The following is a 10,054-nucleotide window of genomic DNA, read 5'->3' as shown; positions in this document are numbered from 1 at the left end:
AACACGTTTAATCGTGTTTTATGCCGCTTGCCAAGACTTGATAAGTCGCTCGTAAAACACAGGATGTATGGAAGCTAAGAACACCATATGTGGTAAATTGTACAGCTAATATAACGCAACACATTAGTTGTATTCAGTGGCGACTGGTCATTAGGGGCACAGCCCCACCTAGTGTCAGCAGAAAGTATTAAAAATAATGATTACAACAAAATGCAAAAAATAAATTAAAAAATATATAAAATATATTTTAAGATCATGTTTAATCATCTGATTCGTCTGTATATTGCTGTTTTAGTCTGTGTTCTTCTAATTCGTGTCTACAGTGTGTGCCTATTGAGCTGTTTAGAGCCATGTGGGACAAAACCCGATCCTGCCCCTCCCTCTCTCTGTCCAAGTGAACGGTGACTGTAAAAACTACACTGCGCATGCTCAGAATATTTTCCTATTGTTAGGCCCATTCCCAAACCGCCCCCTACACCCTACCCCTACACCCTACCCCTCCGTTTGCGCGTTCACGCGGAGGGTCCGCCATATTGAGGGCTGTTCCAAACCAACGAGTGTGGAGCGGTGTGGAGGAGGAGTGGGCTATCAAGCCCTCAAACAACGAGTCTGCAGCGGTGCTGACTTGAGACCGGTCTCTACCTGACCGGTCTCAACGCTGTGTGTGTCTGTCAGGAAACAAGCTGTTTACAAGTAGTTCCAGCAAACATCCACTGATAAACTGCGATGTTAACAACCTCATGATAACCTCATATGTTTTAACTTAGGATCGTACCTGTGTTTATTCTAGAAAAAGGTAAATGTGTGCATTTTATTATAAAGTTGTGTATATTTACAGACTGTTGCAAAAACTAAGAAGCTTATAAACATCAGGTTTAAAACTAAAAGAGATTTACAAAAAAGTAACACAATGAAAGATGTTTGGAGTTTTATTTGAGTTATTAATTTACATTTTTTGTCTAAGAGATGCTGATTTGAAACCGTTGTTACATACAGTTACGGCATTTCCTGTTTCTGCCGGAGAGAGGGGAGGCCGTCCCAAAGCTTGCTGCTGTATTTACTCCCTCCATCTGACAGGAGGGAACCTCGTTGAGCTGCAAGTGTGGCGACAGACGGAGTTCACTCCGTCACGGAGGGGTAGGGTCGAGGGAGTGGTTTGGGATTGGGCCTATATGTGTGTGGCAAAAAATAATGACCATAAGGGCATAGTGCTGCCATCCCCAACATACGTCATCTCACATAATTCAGAGCTGATTGGCTGTAAGTACGTGTGCCGCGAAAAGTGTGGCGTGTGAAGAGGAGACGAGAGAGCTGCAGTGAGGCGTCCTAAAACCCGGAAGTAAGCTGCGCATGGCTTCCCTCGACAAAAAAGCAATGAGATTTCTCCATAGGATTTTAGAAAATAGCTCCAAATAAAATCTGTGGGAAACGTAGCTGTTAGATAAATGCACGTTTTGTTCAGCCGGATAATATCCACATGTCTACCCTACTTTTATAATTTTCGAATCATAAATCTATTGATTAGATTAGATTTATGATAGACTTTTAAAACTACAAGAACATAAGGAGGACTTTTACAAAAAAGTCCTTTTTCGGACCACTTATTTATTTATTTTGGTGACGATCCGACCTCCATGCTGCTACTCTGGTTCAAACTGCATCCACCAAACAATATGATTTATCTCAACCTCCCCAAAATAACCACAATCTGACACGGTGTGAGATGTCTTTTTGAGCTGTTCTGTCGTCGTTTCCTGCGATCTTCTTCATAAAGTCAGTCAAAATGAATGAATGAATGGGCGTTTCTTTGACTATTTATAGGCAAATATGGGCGTTACGTGAAGCCCGCAAAAGCTGCACCGCATTTCGAGTCGATTGTGATTTATAAAGGGAAAGTAGGAAGTACTGTACGCACTTTCCTCGCCGGTACGCAATGTTTGGTGAATCGGAAAATGTCGGAAAATATCTGTACCTATTTTTTGGATTTCTACTACTTAAGCAACCTTCCCAAGTGAAAACTACGCACGGCGTTATAAATGAGGCCCCTGAGCTGCTCGGGAGTCCACCCTGGCAGAGGGTGTGCCTATTGTTCTATAGCTGTGTGCCAATTGGTCCAGACTTAGTGACGTCAATAGGCCCCGGAAGAAAAAAATGGAAAAAGATCTACAACGAGGCGTTCTGGGGCAGCATAGACACATCTTTTCTGTGTTAAAGTTTTACTCGCTACAGGGTGTACTTTGAAGGTTTGTGACTTTGCAGACCGTTTACATGCAGAAAGAGCTACTTAACACACAAGGGACAGGTAATAACCAGAAAATCATATGATGGGACTTTTAAAACACCCCTGAAAAAACTGTGAAGGTAGTTCAAGTGCCATTGATGTAGATATTCAGTTGGAGGTTGTTTATGTAAATAGGCCTGCATTTTTTCTGATAAAGGTCAACCACCAAAAATTGCCCTTGCTTTCCACTTCATTCGTATTTTATCACTTATTCAAATGTTTAAACCTTAATACTAAAACAATGTGTTTTTACTCACTGCTGCATTGCTTGGAATAGAAATATGATTATTCATAATAATCTTGATAAATTACTAATTTATCTAAAGGATGTGTATTGCCAAAGTGATCCAGAGTTGTAAAGCTATTACAGATTATAAAATGTATCATGTGTGGACCAAAGATTCAGAGATGTTCTTAGTTGATGTGGTTGTGTTGCCTGAAACTGATTCAACATGTGAACAATACAACATTTGGGAATATCTTGAGTGGCTTAAAAGTCAGAAATGTTCCTTTCTTAACTATCTTTAAAGAAAAAACAACCTTGAGTGATTTCTTGAGCTAAGTATTATGTAAGAGTGGAAATGTACCCCCAGGTTGTTTTCCACATTAACACAGGGCCATATTATTTTTGGTAAATGTCAAACAGGAGACATTTGTGGTCAACCAAAAACGATATAACATAATGGTAATTCTTTTAATATGAATAATTATATTATTTAAAAAAACCTCATGATTATAGCTTGCAAATTCTGACTTAATCAAGAATGGGCAACAACAACAAAAAGAGTCTGCTTTTTACAGAATGGACTTCACACTTGCACTTGCACACTACAATGACTCATAAATGCCCTTTGTTTTCAAGTGAATACTGTGTTCGGTTATTAAACTCTCAACACGGTATCAGTGTTATTTTTACGGTCATCAGCGTCTACGCAAGTCTTCCCTTTCCCCTTAATTATTCGCTGGTTATAGAAACCTCCCACAGTCATTTCCTAGGAAGAGCGACCACAAATGAGAGTATCTCACTTTTTAATCTAAATAAAGTGCCCTTTAAGGGTTTTTCCAAGTGAGAGAGACCTGAAGAGAGAGACTAATGTTGACAGTAGTTGCTAATAATAATTTAAACTACTAACCAGCTGTAACTTGTACTAAACTTCACTCTTGTACTCTGTTTGATAAGGTTTTTTTAGGACTTTTTTGTTAGGTCTTCCTGCTTCTAAGAGCTTGAATGAGCACACGTTGTCTTTGTTTAAGTAATCTCTACATGGAAAAGCTTACAAATAGGTAACTGAAAAATATCAGAATAAAGATTACAAAACAACATGTGTTTCTGAGGAGCCTCTGCGATAAAGTCCCTTGCACCTTAAGGTCATTAAGGCTTAGAAATCAACTTCAGTCACACTAAGTTAAATCCGTAACTTGTTTTTTATCTCTATTTATTTGGTTTGTGCCCTTGATAAAGCAGATCTTCACTAATCAGCTCCCTCCTCTTCCTTTTCTTTTTAACAGTCTCAACTCTTGTGGACAGCGTTAAATGCCAAGTATTAGAAATGTCTGGCCTTGCCCAAGCTCTTCAAAATTCCTGTGATGGTGGAACATGTTTTTGTGTGGGAGGGCTGTTCTGCCAAGCAAAGCTGTTTTGGTCCTGATCGTTTTTTTTTTTTATCACAAGAAAATCTTGTTCTTGTGTCACCAAATGTTACCTCGTGATGGGGGTAAACAAGAAAATTATAACAATAATTATCATATGCGGCTCCACAGTCCACTTTCAACCGCCAATTTTGTTAGACGTTTAAAATGCTGTGTCATACCGCCATGCTTTGTACATTCTGTGAATATTTAACCCCCTGAAACTGTACATTTTCTGGAACACTCCTCATACTTTAACATCTTCTCAGAGTCATTTAGAGTAAGAGACAATGAGGGAATTCGATGTGGGGTTTTGGGGACCCCCAAAGCCTCACCTCATTGCAGCTGGCTTTCAAAAAAGCGTGGTACACTTCTGGAAATTACCATAAAGCATGTGTAAATATTCACAACTCAGTCATCCATGTGGAGTTTTAGGATGTTCTGTCTCTGGAGGGTTTGGTCGAAACGTATTCTAAGCAGTTACTAAAAAATGAGGAAGAGGGAATGCCCAAGATGTCGGTCTAAAACATTTGCAATTATACATACGCCCCTACACACACACACACACACACACACACACACACACACACACACACACACACACACACACACACACACACACACACACACACACACACACACACACACACACACACACATACCATGTATACATCACTTCAGGGGACATTACATTGACTTACATGCATTTCCTGGAGACTTATCCTAACCTTAACCATAACCAACACATGCCTAACCCTAACCCTTACCCTTAACCTTACCCTAATCCTAAACCTAACCAAGTCTTCACCCTAAAATTAATGATTCCCCTCATGGGGACCTCCAATTTGTCCCCATAAGGGAGGCGAGTCCTCACACGTGACTGTGTAAACAGATGTAGGTCCCCACAAGTATAGTAATGCTAGGCCACACACACACACACACACACACACACACACACACACACACACACACACACACACACACACACACACACACACACACACACACACACACACGCACACACATCAAAGTGTGAGATAATTTTTTTATTATGCTGCTAACAAACATACATTATTATTTTGTCCATGACATTTCTTTATACATGTAAACAGGTAGGTAGGTAGTCATTGTTTTAACATGTAGTCAGCTAGCTAATTTTTCTTTCAGAAACTGGTAATATATCGACTAATATGTATTCAGTCTAGACCTTAAAGCCCCCAATATGTTATTTTTCTGGACTGTACAACATTACCATGTGTGCTTTAACTTACCATCAGACATGTGATTTCCAGTCTAATGCAACTTACCCAGATTCTTACCAGAAGCCACATCAGATGTAGCTAATTAGGTAGACAGCTAACCTCTCGGTGTATAAGTGTGTCAGAGAGAGAGAGAGAGAGAGAGAGAGAGAGAGAGAGAGAGAGAGAGAGAGAGAGAGAGAGAGAGAGAGAGAGAAAGAAAGGGGGGAGTGATAGAGATAAAGGAAGATGGTGCTAGCGAGAGAGTGAAAGAGAAGGAGGAGTGACAGAAAGGGAAAGAAAAGAGGGAAGAAAGAGACTCATTAAACCAAGTTGCTCTCAGCACTCGTTCTGCAACACAGACTCTCTCTCTTTCTTTCTTTCTCTCTCTCACACACACCACACACACTCACTGTTAAACATAAAGCAGAAGTGGACACGAAGACACGCTTTCAGGCGCCGCGGTTGGCTATGGCTCAGGGCTCTGACAGCAATGACACAAGTTACAAGTCCCCATCACCTGGAAGCAGGCCGGTAAGTGTGCTCTTTATACTTTCTAAAACTTGTTTATATCAAATTAACACTTGAGATGTATAGATTTCAAACTAATCCTGTGAATTCAATACTACATATTTCCCCTTAAATCTGTGAGTGGATGAATATTTAGTGAGCAGCAACACAGCCTATCAAGGAGATACTTGTTCTGTCTTTTTAAGGCTCTTTTCACAGTTTCCCAGAAGTGTTTCACAGGCACACATGGGCTGCAGGCATGACTCGCTTCAAGTGTAGGCTTTTGTGAATCGCAAAATGCATCACTGGAACAAGTCGTGGGAATCCTTTGTTTTAGCAAGTCTCTCAAACTGTGAATGATGGGACAGCTCTCAGGAACAGACAGTGTGTTAAATACAGTGTGTGCTGTACGTTTCTCTGCACCTGACACTTGTTTCACATGGGCCAGCCTCTTTCATTTAATGTCTGTTTTCTTGCTCAAAAGCACTCTGGAAATAAATCATTCAAAGGCTGTTTTTATGTAAGCTGGGACCCACTTTATGTTGATAAATCAAGCAGTTGTTGAGGGGTTTTAAGCATTTTGAGTAACTGACTTTCCAGTTAAACAATGAAAGTTATCTCTTTGATGTGCAACTGACTCAGCGTTTTGAAATTGATTAGTTATTACGATACTAAGAAAATCGAGTGTTAGGGATACGAAACAGGGTGTGTGTTATACTCAACCGAAGACTCAGCCACTCCCCGACCCTGCCCTTCACTTTAGGTGTAAAGTCTAGCCCATCTTCTGTCAAACTGTCATTTAAAACTGACGACATTTCCTGCGAGAGTCCTGCACGTCTTCACTTTCTCAACTTTATGCTGTTGCCCACACATTAACACATTCACATTTTGTATTTGGTCAGAGTTCTTCAGATGATGTGAAGAAAGTGATGCGGAGAGAGAAGAACCGGATCGCTGCTCAGAAGAGCAGGATGAGGCAAACTCAGAAAGCTGACAACCTGCACTTGGTGAGGAGATGCTTCATACTCAACACTCTGAAACAACGCAATTTAGCACTGACTCCTACTTCTAAAGACATTTGTCAGAGACACAAAAATAAACTGAGAAGACAGCACATGGTGTTACTGTCAATTGACTGAATCTTGATAAAGTTCTACACAGCAAAGATGGATACATAAGGTTACTTTCTAGCCCAAAAGCCATCATATTGTAGTAGCTAGATTAATAGATGAAACACCGTGAACGATATTTAGCAGATACAGCTTCAGTTAGGGTATCCTTCAGAAATATTTTATGTTTGTGCAGCATGAGGGCTCTTCCAACAGCGCTTGTACTATATTTACGAATCGCTACCTGACCATGTGGCGATGTGTCATGGCTTCTGTTGGGCTGCACACTTGGACACTGTACTGTGTGTTTGAAGAAGCTTAAGGAATAAATTAGCACGTGTGGGCAATCACTGACAGAATCAGGCAGCAGCGATCACATTACAGCGCTGAATAAGATGACAGAAGGGTGTGCTTTGTTTGTTGCCCCCATTATCCTTTGATGAAGCTCATTGTGTGTGGTTCTTGGTAGTTAGTGTCAGCTGTTAATGGCACGATTTCTGGCAGAATGTATGGGGTTTAGTGTTTTGTTCAACTAAAACGTCCAAAAGACTTATTTCTCATCTAGATTTCAATCTTCAGATACTTGTGTGACACATATTACTCCTCCACTAATGATGCAACTATCTCATGGATCTTTTATGACCTACGTGTTATGTTATCACATCTTACAACTGCACACATTTCACCATGCTTACCCCATATCCACTATCTGTGTGACTTCCTCGTTCAAGTCAAGGTCATTTGTGCTGTACTGTGCTCGGTAACCATGATGTTTTAGAAGCAACTTTTTATGTGAACTTCATCAGAAAGCTTTTAACCTTCAGAAAACCCAAAACTGTAGGCAGTAGGAGATCCAGAGATGTAAATGTATGAGAAACCTTCCCCTGAAGAATATCATCAATCTCTTTAAAGTGTGTCACAGAGAGAACACAGGGGGACCACAGAGTATATTCTGTGGTTTCTCTCTCATCGTCTCACTGGTAAACAGGAAGACACATTTTCCCTCTCTATGACACCGTGGCTTATTTCCTGTTTCTTCAGTAGTATTTTTTTCTTCTGTGTAAATCTCGTGTCGTGGGCAGGAGGGGAGAAAAAGGCAGTCACTTCTTGTAAAGCGTTGATAGCAGTGGGCTGTATTTGGCTAAGTGACGAAAGAACAGGGGTTTGCCCAAAGGTGCTGTGACCGTAAGGACCCACAGCTCGGTATTATCATCTTTCGGCCATGGTGTGATGACCTTTTGATTTACCAAGTGGAAGATTTTCTCCCCTGCTATTCCCACGCACAAAATGTGGTTTTTTTCAATTGCTCGCGTATGGTTTGATCTACTTATTTGCTCTTTGAAGATGATGATCAGACAGAAAGCTTGTTTTGGTAATACACATTTCAGACTGAGATAAGATGGTGGTGCTTAGTGAGCGGCAGACAGTCAACAAAGTGTTTGAATTAATAGGTATTCATACGTTTTTGAAGGTCAATCCACTTTTACAACTTTCTTTTAATACTTTACGGTAAAGAAGCTAAGGCCTGCTGTAGATTTGGTTTTCATTCATTGAAGTATATAAAAACAAAAAGGTTAAACAGGATAACATTTTGTTTTTCTCCCACTATGAAAATACTTGTATTACTTTAAAGTACAATATGTAATGTATGCCATTGTTTGGGCATGTCTCAGACAATTTAAAATGACATTTTAGCCTACATTACTGCCAACTTTACCTTAAGAGTTACACATTTTTAAAATACATTTTCCCTACAATAACTTTTCTTCACTAGGACAAACAAACAATATTCTTTCACTTGAAAAAAAACAGTACACATAATGTCTAGGTTTACAGTTTTTTACGAGTTATACTGCAGTAACAAGGGGATCGCAACCACAGGCATGCTAGCCACTCTGTGAGGCCGACATTTGGTTAAGGCCAAAAGCCAGCCTGCTTACATGCTTACATTGGCTATGCTAAGATGCTAATACTTACCTGGCATTGTGTTTATTAGGTTCAAATTTGCTTATCTAGGTAAAATATACTTTAATGTGTGGTTAAAGCCAAAACAGACAGAAATAATTCTGTTGAAACAGGAAGTAATGCAGCAGATGATGCTTTTAGGTCATCCTATCTGACTTGTTCAAACCACTTATTAAAACCACATATATCCGTTATAATTATTTCTCCTCAAACATACTGTACCTGTGTGTTTACAGGAGAGTGAGAACCTGCAGAAGGAGAACGCCGCCCTGAAGAAGGAGGTGAAGCAGCTGACGGAGGAGGCCAAGTATCTGTCCTCAGTGCTGAGCAGCCATGAGCCCCTGTGCACCGGCCTGGCCCCTCAGACCCCCGAGCTCCTCTACTCTCCTCCTCACCACAGCAGCTACCACCACCAGCACATCACTGTACCACACTACCAGCACTGACCCGACGGAGGACGTGCTGCCAACAGAAGACTGACCTCAATGGAGAGAGAGACTGACTGGAGAAGTGTCTTTAAGTGTTATTCATTGTTCAAAACATGAACATTAACATGGCAGGCCATATTTATGTCGGACAAACAATGACAGTGCGGATCCCAAACTGTAACAAGCCGTTTTAAAAAATATTTATTTTGCTTGTGCTCATCTCTTTGCTTAAACCTGATAAATATCGGTGATCTGTGTGTTAACTGAAACGGCTCGATGTGTAGAATTATCAACCAGTATATGTTTACATTGGGAGTTCCTACTGTACTCAGGTGACTCAGAAGACACAGTATTTTTGTAAATGTTTTGTGTCATCCTGTCATGTTTTGAGTTTCTCGTGTTTTTATAATGTGTGTAAATGTAGATTGTTAATGCTCAGGAGATTTTGACAGATTTGATTGTGGACAAAGAGAATGTAAAGTCGAGATCCTAAAAAAAAGGCTCTGATGTACCAAAACAAATTGTCTGGTAATGAAGAATGGGCATTCTAAGGGTCTCGACATGTGTATTGCTGATAATGCTGATGTGGGAGAAGACCCAACAAAATATATTTATTAAATGTGATACCTTTTAGGTGAACAATTCTGACCTCTACAGGGTTGTTTTTATTGACTTCATGTACTGTAGTGTTTTTCTTATTTGAAACAGCAGGGTGTGTGAAGTCTGCACTGGTGCTGAGAATAATACAACTCGTGACCAAACCAAAATGTGTTGTTTCTCTAGGTGGCAGTGTTCACCAGTAGATCATGATATACAGCACAAAAGTACCGTTTATAACCTGCCCTGTGTGGTTAGGAATTACGTTTTGTCCTTGAACACAACTAAGAGTTTCAA

The 10,054-nt window shown here is 40.3% G+C and overlaps 1 protein-coding gene across 1 annotated transcript; it reads left to right on the top strand.

Moving 5' to 3' along the window:
* The first annotated feature begins 5,443 nt into the window (after positions 1–5,443).
* Positions 5,444–9,809, top strand: batf (basic leucine zipper transcription factor, ATF-like). The gene is made up of 3 exons (XM_034197714.1): positions 5,444–5,682; positions 6,561–6,665; positions 8,969–9,809. The coding sequence occupies exons 1-3, from the start codon at positions 5,620–5,622 to the stop codon at positions 9,176–9,178; spliced, it is 378 nt and encodes a 125-aa protein (XP_034053605.1). The 5' UTR covers positions 5,444–5,619; the 3' UTR covers positions 9,179–9,809.
* The last annotated feature ends 245 nt before the right edge of the window (positions 9,810–10,054 follow it).

The sequence above is a fragment of the Gymnodraco acuticeps genome, unplaced genomic scaffold, assembly GCF_902827175.1.
Source record: "Gymnodraco acuticeps unplaced genomic scaffold, fGymAcu1.1, whole genome shotgun sequence".
Taxonomy (NCBI): domain Eukaryota; kingdom Metazoa; phylum Chordata; class Actinopteri; order Perciformes; family Bathydraconidae; genus Gymnodraco; species Gymnodraco acuticeps.
Note: the sequence above shows the minus strand (reverse complement) of the source record. Positions and strands in the feature narration are given on the sequence as shown.

Bases quoted from the DNA above. Each gene is read 5' to 3' on its own strand.
- batf (XM_034197714.1), top strand. From the start codon at position 5,620: ATGGCTCAGGGCTCTGACAGCAATGACACAAGTTACAAGTCCCCATCA. The intron at 5,683-6,560 runs GTAAGTGTGCTC...GTATTTGGTCAG, and splicing joins CATCACCTGGAAGCAGGCCG to AGTTCTTCAGATGATGTGAA. The intron at 6,666-8,968 runs GTGAGGAGATGC...GTGTGTTTACAG, and splicing joins AAGCTGACAACCTGCACTTG to GAGAGTGAGAACCTGCAGAA.